The 19,197-nt window shown below is 45.0% G+C and overlaps 1 protein-coding gene across 2 annotated transcripts in view; it reads right to left on the reverse strand.

Moving 5' to 3' along the window:
- The window catches only part of nbas (NBAS subunit of NRZ tethering complex), a 293,872-nt gene that overhangs the window by 148,148 nt on the left and 126,527 nt on the right, over nt 1–19,197 (reverse strand). For both annotated transcript variants that reach the window (XM_067984290.1, XM_067984291.1), the window contains exon 31: nt 7,098–7,210. In XM_067984290.1, the coding sequence (XP_067840391.1) occupies nt 7,098–7,210 (113 nt within the window). The remainder of the gene's footprint in view (nt 1–7,097; nt 7,211–19,197) is intronic.

Consider the following 19,197-nt stretch of genomic DNA (forward strand, 5'->3'; position numbering starts at 1 on the left):
AACAGAAGGAAGAAAAAGTTTATTCAACACTTTGGGCTCGATTTTGCGATCGCGTTTCCGGCGGGTTCCCAGCGGGGTGGCCCCGCAAATCCCGATATCCGGTCACGTGACCGGATCGCGACGAAATCCGGGCCACTTCCGGGTACCGCGCTGACGTGCGGGGCTGCGCGCGCAAGCCCCGCTGGTGGGAATCCCGCAGGCAATTAAAGCCAGCGGGGTTCCACTTGAGAGTACTTACCTTGCTCGTTGTGGTCAGTTAATGAGCTGAAGCAGCTGTCAAAAGAGGAAGTGTGGGATTTTAGGTTCAAGGCAGTCAGTTTCACACACTGGGGGAAACAGTCCCTTTCCAACCAGGCGTGTTGCAGCCAGCAGCCTGTGGCAGGTGCCAAGGTGCGCTCCACGGGGGAGAGCCCTCACCCACGCAGGAGGCCACCGCGTCACATAGGGCAACCCCTGCCCTCCACCAACCCCCGCCAAGCCAGAGGACAGACCGACACGAAACCGCAGCCCCAGTCCGAGGACCCACCCACCTACCCTGCACAACCCCTCACACCAACACCTGCCAGATGGGTGGTGCGTTGACATCGTCGGAGGACGAACAGGATGACCAGCCCCAGCAGCCTCGCAGTCCACGCCATCCGCCTCGGAGACGTGGGGCCCCCCAACACGGTGCTGCGGCACACCCACCTGCACAGCAGGAGGGAGGGCAACCGCAGAGAGAGATGCGTCGCAGGAGGCACTACCCTCCGCACAGGGTGTACAGAGCGAGGCTCAGCTTCATGGACCTCTCCGAGGAGCAGTGCATACGTTGGCTCAGAGTCAATCGCCAGGTAGTCGCCGACATCTGCAGCCTCCTTAACGACGAGCTGCTCCCTGATGGACCAAGCAGCATCTTCCTACCTGTCGCCGTCAAAGTCACAACTGCCCTCAACTTCTTCGCATCCGGTTCCTTCCAGGGTGCCACCGGGGACATCACCGGGGTCTGTCAGTCCTCTGCACACAAGTGCATAAGGCAGGTCACCGATGGGTTGTTCCGCAGGGCCTCGCACTACATCAACTTCGCCATGGACGAGCGCAGCCAGATGGAGAGGGCGGTTGGATTCCATGCCATGGCCGGCTTCCCACGGGTGCAGGGTGTAATCGACTGCACCCACATCGCAATACGGGCACCTCCGCATGAGCCAGGGCTGTTCATCAACAGGAAGGGGTATCACTCCATGAACGCCCAGCTCATCTGTGACCACCGCCAGAGATTCCTACACGTGTGCGCCAGATACCCCGGCAGCTGCCACGATGCCTTCGTCCTCAGGGAGTCCGCCGTCCCGCCCATCCTGCAGGCACCCAACGCCGGCAACGGCTGGCTCCTCGGCGACAAGGGGTATCCCCTACACACGTGGCTCATGACACCTCTGAGGAACCCCATCACCGAGCCGGAGCGTCGGTACAATGACAGCCACACTGCTACCAGGTCTACAATTGAGCAGACCATAGGGCTTCTCAAGATGCGCTTCAGGTGCCTTGATCGTTCTGGGGGAGCGCTCCAATACACACCATTCAGAGTGGGACGAATCATAGTTGTCTGCTGTGCCCTGCACAACATGGCCCAACAGAGGGGGGTGCCGCTGGAGGAGGCCCCATCCACACCCGCCACCCACATTGAGGAAGGCGAGGGCGAGGAGGAGGAGGAGGAGGAGGAGGCGGAGGAGGAGGACGCGCCAGAGGATGTTGGACGACCCATGCGCCGAGCCGCGACTCACCGGGATGGTCGCCGGGCCAGGGAGGCACTCATACGTCAACGGTTCTCCTAGAGTCAGACACTGCGAGGCGCTCGCATCTCCTCACCTGCACATGCGAGCGGCCATACCAGCCCCCTCCACTGAAGAGTGCTGCCAGTAATCCTGCACCCACAGCAGTGTGCCCAATGGGTGGCAGCAGGTGTTCGCCGTCATGATGGCCTCCACGGAACGCACCTATTGCACAAGCCGCGGAAGAATGGACGAGAGGTGGCAGGAGTGGTGAGAATAGAGTATTTAATATCTCGAATGTGACATTATATGAAAAAAAAAGTACAAATTAATAAACACCCTGGTGTATTCCCTTTGTGATTATAAGGCCTTTGCAATTCTTTTCCGGGAACCCCAACGTGGTGCTACCCCTGTGGCTCCAGCAGAGGTAGTGGCAGGTTGCTCGTCTTCTTGCCTTGACCGGGTAGATGGTTTTGGCGGACGGCCCCTGGGTTTCGGTGCCCGTGACGGCACCTCCACAGACTGCTCCTCCTGCACCGGGGCAGGGGCAGACTCGGCCACCTGGAGAGGAGGCACCATTGCGGGTACTGGTTGAGAGGTGGGCGACGGGTGGGACGTGGGGGCGCCTTGAGAAGCGTCCCCGCTTCCATGTCCCCGGTCACCATCATCCCTCTCTTGGCCTCGGCCCACATCACCCCTTCCACCCTGCTGGACGGCAGTTTGGATGGCATGTGTGAGGCCTTGCAAGGCCACCCCTAGTGTATCCCTCAGCCTGTTGATGGCGTCGGAATGTTGCTCACCCTGAATCCGTACAGACGTTGTCAGGGCCTGCATGGACTCGATCTGGAGCTGTGCGTGACGCTCGAGGGAGGCCAGCCTGTCCTCCACCGCAGACAGTCCCGCACCTACCCGCGACACTGTGTCGCCGGTACCCTCCTGTGCCTGCGCCACCAATGCCCACATGCAGGAGTTGGACTCCTCCATCGCCTGCGCTATTGTGGACAATGCGCGCGGCACCTCTGCCAGTACCTCAGCAATTAGCTGGTGCCCCTCGACGACTCTCCTTTTCACTGGTGGCCCCCTGGGTTCAGCATCTGGGTCCGGCTGAGCAGAGCCTGGAGATGAGTGCTCCCTCCGTCGCGGACCCTCCGCGGCTGCCCCTGCCACCAGGGTCTGCTCATGCTCACTCGTGCGCGGTGACTCACCAAGTGCTACCCCAACTAGTTGGCGAGGGGGACCCACCGAGGTGCGTGTCTCTGCGCTGGTGGATGGTTGGCTCTGATGTGACGATGCACCCTCAGAGACCGCCATGTCCTCTGAGGAATCGCCCTCCACGATCGCTTCACACAAAGACGGACCTGCAAGAGAACAGAGGGCACTTTGAGGCATGTGGACCAACTTGACAGTGCGCCTGATGGCAGGTGATGATACGGTAACTCGCGATCATGGGTGTTGAGTGTCAGCTTTCCCTTACCGGCCGTTTCGGCAGCGACACACTCGCCATCGGCCACCGACAGGCAATGTCGCGTGCGGGCGAGGTCGAGCGCCTCCACCTCGGCGTCGGTGAGCTCCACCACTTGCGGCGGCCCACCTCCGGTGCGTGCCCTTTCCCTATTGTTCTTGCTTCTCTTCTCCTGTGAAGGCAAAACACAGATGTGTGAGTGGGTGCGTATTGCATCGTGAGACGCATCGAGCATCGGTGTGGTTGGGTTGAGCGTGGCGCGGATGGATGGGAGGATGCGTGGGCCACGTGCCCATCCCATTGCATGGGGATTGGGGTGTGTGGTAGTGTTCGGGTGGGGTCAGGGACGGTGGGTACTTGCGTGCACGGCGAGGATGGTGAATGAGTGGCTGTGAGGATTGCTGATGGAGCGCAGTGGTGGCTGTGCAGGAGGGGTTGTGATCTGTTTGGCGTGATGGTGGGGACGGGATGTGGGAGGGTGCGTTGGTGTACTCACCTTGCCAGACCTAGTCAGGTCATTGAAGCTCTTGCGGCACTGCTCCCAAGTCCTTGGGGTGTTGCCCCTGCTGCTCACCTCCGCTGCCACCTCTGCCCATGCCTTCCTGGTTGCGGCGGCAGGGAACTTGCGTCCATCTTCTGGGAAGAGCGTTTCCCTCCTCCTCCTCACGCCCTCCAGCATCAGCTGCAGTGCCAGGTCTGAAAAACGGGGCGCAGCCTTTCCCCTTTGCTGAGCCATCGTCTCAAACCACTTGCTTGTAGCAGGAGGGGCTTTGGGAGACTGCCCCTTTAACTGGAGCTCCTACATCGCGTCGACGGTACTGCGCATGCGCAGCCGGCCGGCACGCAGCCGGGGAGCGGAGAACCCGGAAGCAGGGCTTAATCAGGTCAATTATCCCGCGATCGCGTGGGGGACGCACGCAATTAGCCGTCCGCGTTTTCCACGCTCCCGGAGGACCACCCGCTGGGAACCCGCAGGCCTGCTAAATTCGAGCCCTTTGTGTCCAAACTTGGATCCAAATCGCATAAATGAACACAATTACTCCGTTGGCATTCATTGGGTATACGTTTGTTGAGTACGGCTTCTCCTTTGAAAATTGAATCCAAATTTTAAATTGCATTTTTGGTTCCTATAGGGGGACCTCATTGAATAGAAATGAGCATATAATAAGCCAAACTGGGTTCCATGTTTAAAGTGTAAAAAGCTTTTGCAGTGCATTATTTATTAACCATGGTAAATTTGAACATAAATAAAATAAAGCAGGTCAGCACATTATTTATTGTATTTTAACATACTAGTCAATGTCCCATGGCATTGAAAATAAGGCCAAATGTAGTCTTCAGGTGAAGTGGGGATAAGGGTGGGGGCTAATTGGACCAGGACATGCAGAAATAATTCAGCATCCATTTTAAAGTCATACATTCGGTCCTTATTTTTATCTAATACTTCGATTTTATATTAATTGTTTCTAGTTAAATAGCAAAACTTATAGCAATTTTAGCAGAGCTGGGAGATGCAAAAATGAGGCACTATAATGCCACCACTGGCAAGAGGATGTAATTACAGAGACAGAGATTTGGAAGTAATGTTTTGGAGACTGAAAGACTACACAGACATATACTATAGGTTGGATAATATATCAAAAGTCTTGTATATAGTGCACGCTTCCTGTAAATGTCACACTTCCTGTAACACTTTGTCACTTATGCCTGCTTGTAATGCATAAAAATGTATCTATCATAATATCACAGTAGGTACAGCACAGGAGGCCACCATTCGGCCAATCGTGCCTGTGCCAGCTCTTTGAAAGAGCTATTCAATTAGTCCCATTCCACTGCTCTTTCCCCATAGCCCTGTAGATTTTTTCCCTTCAAATATTTATCCAATTCCCTTTTGAAACTTATTATTGAATCTGCTTCCACCACCCTTTCAGGCAGTGCATTCCAGGTCATTATAACTCGCTACATAATAAAATGTTTCCTCATGTCGCCTCTGACTCTTTTGCCGATCACCTTAAATCTGTGTCCTCTGGTTACCAACCATTCTGCCACTGGAAACATTTTCTCCTTATTTACTCTATCGATACCGTTCATGATTTTGAACACTTCTTTCAAATTTCCCTTAACCTTCTCTGTTCTAAGGAGAACAACCCCAGCTTCTCCAGTCTCTCCACATAACTGAAGTCCCTCATCCCTGCTTTCATTCCAGTAAATCTATTCTGCACCCTCTCGAAGGCCTTGACATCTTTCCTAAAGTGTGGTGCCCAGAATTCAACACAATACTCCAGCTGAGGCCTAACCAGTGTTTTATAAAGGTTAAGCATAACTTTCTCGCTTTTGTTCTCTATGCCTATATTAATAAAGCCCAGGATCCCATATGCTTTTTAACAGCATTCTCAACTTGTCCTGCCACCTTCAAAGATTTGTGTATGTGCACCCCCAGGTCTCTCTGTTCCTGCACCCCTTTTAAAATTGTACCATTTAGTTTATACTGCCTCGCCTCATTCTTGCCACCAAAATGCATCACTTCACACTTCTGTGCGTTAAATTTCATCTGCCCATGTGTCTGCCCATTTCACCAGTCTGTCTATGTCCTCCTGAAGTCTGTTACTATCCTCCACATTGTTTACTACATTTCCAAGTTTCATGTCATCTGCAAACTTTGAAATTATACCCTCTATAACCAAGTCCAGGTCATTAATATATATCAAAAAGAGCAGTGATCCTAATACTGACCCCTGGGAAACACCACTGTATACTTCCCTCCGGTCTGAAAAACAACCGTTCACCATTACTCTTTGCTTTCTGTCCCCTGGTCAATTTTGTGTCCACGCTGCCACTTTCCCTATAATTCCATTGACTTTAATTTTGCTAACAAGTCTATTACGTGGCACTTTATCAAATGTCTTTTGAAAGTCCATATACACAACATCAACCACACTACCCTCATCAACCCTCTCCGTTACTTCATCAAAGAACTCAATCAAGTTAGTCAAACATGATTTTCCTTTAACAAACCCATGCTGACTTTCATTTATTAGCCCATACTTTTCCAAGTGCCTATTTATTTTGTCCCGAATTATTGACTCTAAAAGTTTCCCCACCACCGATGTTAGGCTGACTGGCCTGTAATTGCCGGGTTTATCTCTCTCCCCCTTTTTTGAACAGGGGTGTAACATTTGCAATCCTCTACCCTTCCGGCACCATCCCCACATCTAGGGAGGATTGGAAGATAGACTTATCTCCCATAGTCCTCCAAGCTCCACCACCAAAGCAGCTGGCTCTGTTCTCTAAAGCGCTAACCACCTGAATTAAGGCCTGCGATCCCTGGGGTGGCCTAGCCCCTTCCCCTTCCCTCCAACTTTACTCGACCAGCAGTCCCTTCCTTCCATGCTGAATTTTTGCTCCTGTGGTTCACAGACCAAAAATAATTACAGTTAAAGCGCATAAATTGCTTAACCAGTTTAAAGCTTGTTCCTAGTCGGGAGTGCAGCTTTTAAAGTGTGGGATGGGATTCCCTGAAGGATTTCCTCATGACTGGACTATGGAAGCCTTATTACCTAAATCTGTATTACAGTGTCAGCACTGTTTGAGGTTTAAATAATAGAGGCTTCCCCAGCTCAGTGCTGAAGAAACCCTCTCCCTTTTAAAATATTCTGGGGAGGGAAATTAAGGAAGACTTACTCCTCTCCCTACCCACTTCCACCTACCCTATGTGTCCATGCCTATTTCTCCCCATTCTCTCCTACCTCCTACTACCACCACCCAGCACCCTCTCCCACCATTTCCACTTAGTCTCTATTATTTTCCCTCACTTTCTTCTATGTGCTACATTTCGTTTACCCATTTTGTTTTAGGCATAGTACCAATTACGCAGAAGCAAATTCTTATACCTTGCATAGGCAAGATCTTCATGTTGAACTCCTCCAGCAGACTGAGAGCACTGATGAGATCCAGCTCTTCTTGAATGACAGTGGAGCAGTCTGTGATGAGCTGTAAACAGCACCTAATAACACAATAAGTAATACCAGATGGTCGGTAAATCTCAACCATGCAGACAAGGTGACACACTCAATTTCCTTTACTATCAATCACTTTAAAGGCATAATTTAACTATGACTACTCCGAGTGTATACAGTGAACTCAAGCTATAGTTGTGTAAAGCAGAACAGTGCAGAAACAGCTACAAGCATGATTTTCTTACTCCTAATTATTGCTGTGATGGATTCTAAATAAATATTAAGTACAGAAATATTTCTAATTAACTTCCATTTCAAAACTGCCCCTGTGATTTGGGTAATTTTACCCATTGACTTCAAACCCATTCATTTGTACTTGCTAATATGTAAATAAATACAAATTTATGTCAAAGCTGGTACTTTCACCCTCGGTCGTATGATCTTAAACAGTGCATAGTACCACTGCTATCGTAAATCATTTGTCAGTTTGTATAAGCAGTCACATAGATAATAGGAACAATGTGGAGCAATTTTGGTTTAATTTTAAATATCATGGGGTGGTATTTCCTGTAAACTTGCACCCAGAGACACGTGTAATCAGGGCGTAAATGATTGAGGAAACTCGGGCGCCGAGTATTATGTCTGTATTATGCGCTGCCTGAATTTCCTCGCTCTTTTATGCTTGTCTAACAATTCCTGTGCTTGAATGCATCTCAATTCATTATTATGGCTTCACTCCCAGGCTATAGAGCCCTACAGGCAAATTTCCTGCAATTATGTTGGTTCAAAACAGATGCAAAATTAAGTCCAGAATTTTAGGTGCAGCGGGAAACGTCATTTTTATGGTGTTTTATTGCCATTTTTTAAAGAATTATCCTCACTGAGACCGGCTCTGTATTTTCTGTTTCTTTGAATCCATTTTTATGGCATCACTATAAGGCACATTAAAATTTGAAAAGCTTCCATGATTGCATGTTTTTAAACATACTGTGCCTAATGTGCATGAATGATAGTTTAATTTTAATACTTAAAAATGGTATATATGGTGAGTTTGACTCTTTCCCCAGACAAGATCGTTTACGCTGATTTCTGCTGGAGTATGCCCAGTTTTATGTTCTAGTGTATGTTAATGAGATTGGCAGGAAATTTGGGTGCAAATAGATATCGGCAAAGTGGACAAATTGGCAGAAAAAGGGTATTGGGTATTTGGGAAAGTCCATTCATTTTTCACCTAAGTAACTAACTTCATTAGTGCAACTATAGTTAGGCTATAACATTAGTATAAAGGATTCATGAGGATTGAAGCACAAATTCCCATAAACACCTATTAAAGGGTATAAGCAAGGATGGTAAGACAGAGTTTGGTAAGTAAAGGACAGTAAAAATCAAGAAAGGTTGCCATAGCCATCTAATTCATTTGTTATCCTCCACATACTAATATTCAACTTGTTAGTGAATCAGTAAACTAATTTTGCCTACCTTTTGCTTCCCTGTGGCGTGAACACTATATAATTCTGTGTATTTTCTGATTTATTTAGTATGACCGAAATAATGCTCTAATGCCCATATAGAAGAACCCCTATTAGGGAAAAAAAATAAAATTGCAGCATTTTGCAGTGAAAATTCTAGAAATAGAGGAAAAATTGCAGCAGAAATGTTGCCATGATGCAGACACAAGAGAGGTGTTAAACAATTCCTAACTTCTTTATGAGGCAAGAATAGTATGTACCGTAAAATCAGAAGTGTTAAATTATTTAAGGTTACTGGAGACAGCAATGTTGAAGTGTTTCGAAGTTTTTACATTCATTATAGTACTGAATTTGTTGATTCTGTGCGTGTTTGCAATTGGTTTTTTTAGATTTGGTATCATTCTTGAATCTTCCTGCTAAAAATTATCACATTAAGATAATGAATTTCCAATTGAAAAATTATAATTGTGATACCCTAGGTTCAGATTTGGAAAAGAATGGAGATGGGAGATTTACATACGGTTGTACAGAATATATTACAGACCACTGTATATTGCAGCAGTAGGTGGCATGGAGATGAGAGATGATACGCTATATGCAAAGTTCACCAAATGAATATCCATCAATGGAACAGAGGGATGTACAGGACTCGAAAAGGCTATTTAGGTCCATCTTACCAGTATACTCCTTTTTACTGATTTCACCTAAAAGTATCCAGCTGCCTCTTGAATTTGGTAACAATATCCTCCTCCACTGTATTCCTTAGACAATGTTCCACACAGTCACCACCCTCTTTGCAAAGCAGTTAAATCTAAATTGCCTGCTCACCCTTCTTCTGAGCTTGAAAAACACAAATTTGAACAGAATTGATTCAGAGGTGTTCAGATTAAAAAATTAGAAATTATGAATTTTGTTAATGGAAAAGTTTATTTATTGCTTAAAACAAACAAAAACAAATACTTTCCATTCTGCATTACATATCAGTAATGGGCTCTTCAGCTTCCATGACAGTGAGTCACAGTTTACACTGTTGCAAGGATGGGGGGCGGGGGGGTTCTGGGTACCATTGTTGGGAAATTTAGTAAAAAAAAGGAAAACTGCAAAAAAGATTAAAGTTTTATGGGCTATAAATTCAGCCGTGTAGCACCCGTTTTGCTACGCGGCCTCCTAAGGTCCCAAAATGGCATCCAGAATGCATGCGTGCGCTTCTATTGTGACATGTGCCGGACGTCATCCTGGTAAAGGCATTTGTGCATGCACAGATAACGAACGTCAATACCATGTAAAGTAAGGAGGATATGCGTTAGATCAGTGTGCAATGCTGATTTAAAGGGACAGATACTATTTTGGAACTCAACGCTCCTGCTAACGCACTGTCTTAACCATGCACAATTGAACAGGTGGTAGATGGCCTGGAGGACCCCCCCCGCCAGCGCCATTTAAAGGGACCATGCAGGATTTACAGGTTAGATGCTGGATTATTGCTTCTGGCTACTAATGCATTTATACCTGTTTTTGGAGGTCTCCTATACTTGAATACTAGGCCTAGGGGACATAGCCTAAAAATTAGAGCCAGGACTTGCAGGAGTGAAGTTAGGAAATGCTTCTACATGCAAAGGGTGGTACAAGTTTGGAACACTCTTCTGCAAATGACAGCTGATGCTAGCTCAATTGTTCATTTTAAATCTGAGATTGATAGATTTTTGTTAACTGAAGGTATTAAAGGATATGGGGCTAAGGCAGGTATATGGAGTTAGGTCACAGACCAACCATGATCTCAATGAATGGCAGAACAGGTTCAAGGGGCTAAATGCCACTACCACTTGCTGCCTCCTATTATGCACCACCTTCTCCTGCAAGAAAGCGGCATGTGTGTCAGTGAGTGTCCTGCAGGATGTTTGGGTGATGTGCCTGTCATGGTTGAATAGCTGCCAGCGTGTGTGACCTGTGAGTTGTGGGTGTGCGGCTTGCAACAGTGGTAATGTGCAAGAGTGAAAGGAAGCATCTGATTGGAAGAATTGAGTGCTGATTGAAAGAGTTTGTTGGTATGTGGGTGATGGGCATGTAGTGCGTGGAGCAGTGGATGCGGCTAGTGGTGCAGTTGGTAAGAGATACCACTTGACAGTTGACCTCACTCACCTTGACCGTTCGTGTCAAAGCATTGAACTTCCTGCACTGCATCCATGTTCATGGTGCTATGCGCCTCGCATTGACTTTGTCCCCTACTGCCTCTTGAGCATATGTCTGGAGGGCCCTCTTGCCTCCCTGCGGATATAGGATGTCCCTCCTTCTGTCCACCTCTTGCATCAAGACGGAGAATCTTGATGCATGCTCTCTCACAGGCCTGATACAAACTCAGATCGGCAGATTGGTGAGGTCTAGCACGCAGATCGGAGGATGTGGGATTTAGTAGTGTGCAACCTTTATTCAATGTTTTAACATAACTCAACAGTTTGTAAACATAGGGATGGGACCTGCATCTGTGTTTGACGTATGCGATGTCTGATCTCCGTTCAGACTCCATATGGACCCGTATCTTATATTTTGCAAGGGGTGCAAGCTACCTTTAAGAGGTGCGAGCCACTCACGTGATATCGGAGCCCCCCTGCTAGTGAGAAGCCACTCAACAGTGCAGCCAGGCCTGGCTGCTCGCTGAAATCAGGCAAATGACCAGGTAGCACAAATATCACGTGTTGCCTGCATCGCAACGACCGGGCGTGGGTTACTTGCGCACCCCTGCGCCCGGAATAGAGGGTTATCGAATTTTAACCCCCTATATATTTCTTGGCACTTTGTCATACAAAGACACAGTCTAAACTGCTGGGCAACTAAATAAAGAACTACTCCCTCAAATTACATGCAGAGCTTTATGTAAATACAGAATGAGATTAAAAAATTTATCTACCTCCAGTTGATAAGAAAAGTACTTTTTAGGAAGCAATTGAACAACACTAACTTCACAATCTCTGGGGAAACTTCTTTCCAATTTTTTTCAGTGGTGTTGTGTACCTCTCCCCTACTCCCACTTCTTGAAACAGCAAAATCTTTTGACACATCATGAGCAACGTCATAGATTATCTGCTAGCATATAAAAAAAATCTTGCATCTAATGCATGTATGTCACACACTGGGCACCACACATTGCTACACTTACAAAACAAACTTTTAAAAAAAGACAGTAGTTGACTTGCAGTCTGAAATTTACCAGCAGTTAAAATTGTCCTATGAATTATCTCAGCAGTTTACAACTTACTGCAATTATCTGATTTGCTGAATTAGAACAGCTATGTAAGAGGGATTGGCCACATCAACAGGTAAACAACATAAAAATACTCCAGACCCCAGACTACTCACAGGCAAACTCATCCTTGAGGACGACATTAGGAGGGTGGACTATGGTCTTCAACGAAAAAAACTTAGCGACATGCATAGAATTACATAGAATCTACAGCACAGAAACAGCCCATTCGGCCCCAACTGGTCTATGCCGGTATGTAAACTCCACACGAGCCTCCTCCCACTCTAATTACATCTTCCCACTCTGCCCCCATATCCCACTATTCCCATCTCCCTCGTGTATGCATCAAGCCTCCCCTTAGAATCATCAATGCTATCCGGCTTCAACCACTCCGTGTGACAGTGAGTTCCATATTCTCATCACTGTCTTACGTAAAGAAATTCCTCCTAAATTCATTATTTGATCTGTTAGTGGCTATCTTATGTTTATGATCCCCTTGTTCTGGACTCACCAAACAGTTTCCACACATTCGCCCTGTAAGAAATACATTATACAAGCTTTGTATATAATTTTGCTAACCTTGTTAAGGAAAAGCATTATGTTAGCTTTCCCTGTGAACAAAGGAACATGGGAACAGGAGTAGGCCATTCAGCCCCTCAAGCCTGCTCCGCCATTTGATAAGATCATGGCTGATCTGTGACCTAACTCCATATACCTGCCGTAGGCCCATATCCCCCAATACCTTTGGTTACCAAAAAGCTATCTATCTCAAATTTAAATTTAGCAATTGAGCTAACATCAATTGCCGTTTGCGGAAGAGAGTTCCAAACTTCTACCACCCTTTGTGTGTAGAAATGTTTTCTAATCTCACTCCTGAAAGGTCTGGCTCTAATTTTTAGACTGTGTCTCCTACTCCTAAAATCCCCAACCAGCGGGAATAGTTTCTCTCTATCCACCCTATCTGTTCCCCTTAATATCTTATAAACTTCGATCAGATCACCCCTTAACCTTCGAAACTCCAGAGAATACAACCCCAATTTTTGTAATCTCTCCTAATTTAACCCTTGAAGTCCGGGTATCATTCTAGTAATCCTACGCTGCACTCCCTCCAAGGCCAATATGTCCTTCCGAAGGTGCGGTGCCCAGAACTGCTCACAGTACTCCAGGTGCGGTCTAACCAGGATTTTGTATAGCTGCAGCATAACTTCTGCCCCCTTGTACTCCAGTCCTCTAGATATAAAGGCCAGCATTCCATTAGCCTTCTTGATTATTTTCTGCACCTGTTCATGACACTTCAATGATCTATGTACCTGAACCCCTAAGTCCCTTTGGACATCCACTGTTTTTTAACTTTTTACCATTTAGAAAGTACCCTGTTCTATCCTTTTTTGATCCAAAGTGGATGAACTCACATTTGCCTACATTGAATTCCATTTGCCACAGTTTTGCCCATTCACCTAATCTATCAATATCCCTTTGTAATTTTATTTTTCATTTCCACTGCTTACAATGCCACCAATCTTTGTGTCATCGGCTTTCTGTTCATCCAAAACAAGCTTTTAGGTTAGTTTGTGAAGAATGGGCCTCTTTGAGTCATTCTCATCTCCTGTTCATAAGATGGGAAAGGGACGTTGTCTCTAGTTTGGATAAAGATAAGAATTCTTGATAACTTGGAGGCAACTAATCATAAGGGGCACTAGGTATTCTGTTATCTGAGATGTCTGGGGAGTCTTTGTATGCACAGAACCTGAGCAGTTTTGATAAGGGGGGTTTGAGTAATGTGAACAACAAATGTTTAAAGACTGAATCATAGCTTGGAGACAGAAAAAGCTATTGATGTTTGCACACCGCTCGTATAGAGCTAATGGGCCGGAACTTGCTCCGACAGGCGTGGCAAGGCTGTATGCACCTCCTGCGGATAAAAAGTACAAACGTACTCACTGCTTAGGCCACGACATCTATTTGCTTAATTTTGAAATGTTCTCCAGTGGTGCGCTCCGAGATCAGCACAGGCCATGTGCGCATGCAAAGACTGGGAGAATGGAAGCCCCGCCCACAAGCGGGTAAGTAATACTCATTCATTTAAAGTGACATTCCCTATGTTATTCTAAATAAAAATTTAACATAATATAACATACATTATAAAAAGGCAAGGAAATTATTTATATTGTACTGAAACATACAGAAATTAAAAGTTAACAAAATTAAATTTTTATTGAATAATTTGTTTAATGTTCAAAAAATATTAAAATAGGAATAATTAGACATTCCACGTTTTTAAAATTTAATTTTTTGTTGTTTTGCGGGCATTATAAGACTCTGAGCTTTAAAAAGCAGTATAAGGCTGATATTTTCAAGCATACCTTCTCGTGATGTAAGTATCTTCGTTCCAGCCTTGCAGATGGGTAAGTTTACGATTGTTTAGTGATTGTGTTTGATTGTATTGATTCGGGACGGTCAAAACGCTGTTGAACCAATCAGAGTAAGTTCGTGATTTCCGGGTTTTAATGCGCATGTGTGCATTTGCGAACTTGCTCCAATGGATTCGACGGCAGTTGGGATGGACGGAGCAGCGTCCAAGGTAAGTAAGTTCTGGGCCAATGTGTCTAAAAACATATAGAAGTTGAGTACATCTTCGTATTGATTAGAACGTTCTCGGAGCGAGGCTGGACCACTCAACTAATATCAAAGACCTTCGAGAGGTGCACCTCGAAGCTTTGTATGGTGATAAACTTTGCAGGTTGTGTGTTTAACTGTACTCTTGTATTTAACATCTTTGCTACTTATTATAATTTCTTAATAAAGCTATTATACTTTGGAACAAAACACCTTGCAACCTTTTTGATTAAAGACTAAACCCATAAAATAGATAACTCTCACATCCTATCAAACCTCTTCATAAATTTAAAGACCTCTATCAGGTCTCCTCTTAGCCTTCTCTTTTCCAGAGAAAAGAGTTCCAGCCTGCTCAATCTTTCCTGATAGCTGCATCCTTTTAATTCTGGTAACATTCATGTAATTAGTGATTGATACTCAGAAATTAGAGGTACAGTGTTGAAATTTGCAGATGATACCAAATTGTGGGGTATAGCTAATAATGTGGGGGAAGACATAAACAGGCTTGCAGAGAAGGCAGATAAATGGCAAATTAAATTCAATATAGCAAACTATGAGGTGGTTCATTTTGGTAGGCGAAATAAGGAGGCCACTTATTCCTTGGAAGGTAAGAAACTAAATGGGGTAGAGGAGCAGAGATCTGGGAACACAGACACATAAATCATTAAAAGTAGCAACACAAGTTGATAATGTCATAAGGACTACAAACAAAATACTGGAATTAATTTCTAGAAAAACTGAATACAAAAGCAGGGAGGCAGTGTTAAATTTATACAGAACCTTTGTTGAGACCATACTTGGGAGTACTGTGTGCAATTCTAGACCCTAGACTATAAAGAGGATGTTGAAGCACTGGAGAAAGTGTCTGTGACAAAAATGAAGCATCCCTGGCTAATATTTAATTTGGTGTTGGCTTCTCTAATTCTGTTACAGTAGATAAAGGATTAAAGACCAGCTTCACTCACAAAAACCATGGCCCAACTTAACTTGTTACATTGTACGACAATTGTTCTGTTGGTCACTGGGCATTTTACTTGAGGGAAGAGCTAAATCACTCAATTCAAATAAAAACATGCTGTGTGTAATTGGTTGGCAATTTTTTGAATTTAACAGTTATTGAAATTCAGATAGCTTCAATAACTGTTTCAGAGGTATGTGTTAGCCGGTCTTTTTCAAATCAGTGAGTTAGATCTGGATTTTAAAAAAGATAGCGGCCCAGAATTTACTGGAGTAAGGTATCTCGCGCGTCCCCCGTTTGTTAGCTTTTATTCCTTCAGCTTGAAAAATTTTTGTGCCGCAAATTGCTGGAAGTGCAAGCTGATAACAGTGCAGAGTGGTCAACGGGGCTTTTGTGAATGCCAGGACCAACAATCTATCTCCTCAACCAATGAGATTTAAGGATCAAGAAAAAAGAGGAACGACAGAGAAGGAAATAGGGTGAATTAGAGTCAAATTAGGTACAGAAAGAGGAATAGAGGGAAAGATTGGACTAAGAGAGAGAAAAAAGAGCCAGAAAGGAAAAGTAAGAAAAAATTTTAAAAATTTAAATTTTAAAAAACTCCATGAACAATTTACTACCTGCAGGAATGAGACTCTACACTTTCAAGTGTTCCCTGTCTGGGCCAGGGAGATTGAGTGGCATTGCAGGAACATAAATCTCATCATTAAAAAGGTCCTTACATCGGTAAATACCAGCCCTAACTGTTTGCAGCGAATTTAATTCGTTTTAACAGTGCAAATGCAGCAATTTCTTGAAACACATGGGGAGGTTGATAGTAAGCTCCCGTTTTCACAAGGCTAATGGCAAATTATCCAGCAATTTGTGGCAATTTGCAACTCACGGGGTATCTCTTCCTTGCCACAAATTGCTGGGTTATTGACACACCAATAATGGCACGCGCATTAAACTTGCTCTTATTTTGCCAGCAAAATCAGGCCCAGTCTGTTTAAAACTTCTGAAGAGAGTTAGTTGAAGTAGATAACTCCCGTAGTTGATGAAACAAGGGGAAAGATCACAATGTAAGAAAATTAATTATAGCACAGTATTGCAAACTATTTATTTTTCACTATATGATTAGCTGGCAAAAGCTTAACTACTCCTATAAAATGCTTTATTTTTGCTACTATTTGTTCGTTCTATTATTAGTTAATACATTATTATTGCAGATGATTGTCAAAAAAACTTTAATCAAACTGGCCAACTGGAGACTTAAAGATATGTCCGTGGGTTCAACAGAGATAACAAATACAAAAACAATAGATCCTGAAAGCCAAGGAGCTGCAAGTAATCTCCTGGTTTCTCTGGGTTGTAGGTTTATTAATGATGCTGTAAAGAAAATAATGCAGGCATTCTAGTCAGGGATTCTTCCATATGCATACAAGGTGAAGACATTGGCAAATTTGCCAACTCCAAATGCATATAGCATGGTGCCTCTATTTGTCCTAGGGACTGATTCTGATCTCAATACAGTTCAGCTGGTTTACATGAAGCGTGTATTCACTTCAGCACTGGATCACTTTAGCAAAAGTATCCTCATCTATCTCAAAAATATGGAGAAGGCTTCACACTATACAGTGACAAAACAATAATCCTCCATCAGGATCAACATTGCCTATAATATACTTTTTAATATGTGGCTTATAGAATCATAGAATCATAGAAGTTACAACATGGAAACAGGCCCTTCGGCCCAACATGTCCATGTCGCCCAGTTTATACCACTAAGCTAGTCCCAATTGCCTGCACTTGGCCCATATCCCTCGATACCCATCTTCCCCATGTAACTGTCCAAATGCTTTTTAAAAGACAAAATTGTACCCGCCTCTACTACTGCCTCTGGCAGCTCGTTCCAGACACTCACCACCCTTTGAGTGAAAAAATTGCCCCTCTGGATCCTTTTGTATCTCTCCCCTCTCACCTTAAATCTGTGCCCCCTCGTTATAGACTCCCCTACCTTTGGGAAAAGATTTTGACTATCGACCTTATCTATGCCCCTCATTATTTTATAGACTTCTATAAGATCACCCCTTAACCTCCTACTCTCCAGGGAATAAAGTCCCAGTCTGTCTAACCTCTCCCTGTAAGTCAAACCATCAAGTCCCGGTAGCATCCTAGTAAATCTTTTCTGCACTCTTTCTAGTTTAATAATATCCTTTCTATAATAGGGTGACCAGAACTGTACACAGTACTCCAAGTGTGGCCTCACCAATGCCCTGTACAACTTCAACAAGACATCCCAACTCCTGCATTCAATGTTCTGACCAATGAAACCAAGCATGCTGAATGCCTTCTTCACCACCCTATCCACCTGTGACTCCACTTTCAAGGAGCTATGAATCTGTACTCCTAGATCTCTTTGTTCTATAACTCTCCCCAACGCCCTACCATTAACGGAGTAGGTCCTGGCCCGATTCGATCTACCAAAATGCATCACCTCACATTTATCTAAATTAAACTCCATCTGCCATTTATCGGCCCACTGGCCCAATTGATCAAGAACCCGTTGCAATCCTAGATAACCTTCTTCACTGTCCACAATGCCACCAATCTTGGTGTCGTCTGCAAACTTACTAACCATGCCGCCTAAATTCTCATCCAAATCATTAATATAAATAACAAATAACAGCGGACCCAGCACCGATCCCTGAGGCACACCGCTGGACACAGGCATCCAGTTTGAAAAACAACCCTCGACAACCACCCTCTGTCTTCTGTCGTCAAGCCAATTTTGTATCCAATTGGCTACCTCACCTTGGATCCCATGAGATTTAACCTTATGTAACAACCTACCATGCGGTACCTTGTCAAATGCTTTGCTGAAGTCCATGTAGACCACGTCTACTGCACAGCCCTCATCTATCTTCTTGGTTACCCCTTCAAAAAACTCAATCAAATTCGTGAGACATGATTTTCCTCTCACAAAACCATGCTGACTGTTCCTAATTAGTCCCTGCCTCTCCAAATGCCTGTAGATCCTGTCCCTCAGAATACCCTCTAACAACTTACCCACTACAGATGTCAGGCTCACTGGTCTGTAGTTCCCAGGCTTTTCCCTGCCGCCCTTCTTAAACAAAGGCACAACATTTGCTACCCTCCAATCTTCAGGCACCTCACCTGTCGCGGTGGATGATTCAAATATCTCTGCTAGGGGACCCGCAATTTCCTCCCTAACCTCCCATAACGTCCTGGGATACATTTCATCAGGTCCCGGAGATTTATCTACCTTGATGCGCGTTAAGACTTCCAGCACCTCCCTCTCTGTAATATGTACACTCCTCAAGACATCACTATTTATTTCCCCAAGTTCCCTAACATCCATGCCTTTCTCAACCGTAAATACCGATGTGAAATATTCATTCAGGATCTCACCCATCTCTTGTGGTTCCGCACTTAGATGACCTTGTTGATCCTTAAGAGGCCCTACTCTCTCCCTAGTTACCCTTTTGCCCTTTATGTATTTGTAGAAGCTCTTTGGATTCACCTTTGCCTGATCTGCCAAAGCAATCTCATATCCCCTTTTTGCCCTCCTGATTTCTCTCTTAACTCTACTCCGGCAATCTCTATACTCTTCAAGGGATCCACTTGATCCCAGCTGCCTATGCATGTCATATGCCTCCTTCTTATTTTTGACTAGTGCCTCAATCTCCCGAGTCATCCAAGGTTCCCTACTTCTACCAGCCTTGCCCTTCACTTTATAAGGAATGTGCTTAC

This window comes from Heptranchias perlo, chromosome 5 (genome assembly GCF_035084215.1).
Source record: "Heptranchias perlo isolate sHepPer1 chromosome 5, sHepPer1.hap1, whole genome shotgun sequence".
NCBI classification, from domain to species: Eukaryota; Metazoa; Chordata; class Chondrichthyes; order Hexanchiformes; family Hexanchidae; genus Heptranchias; species Heptranchias perlo.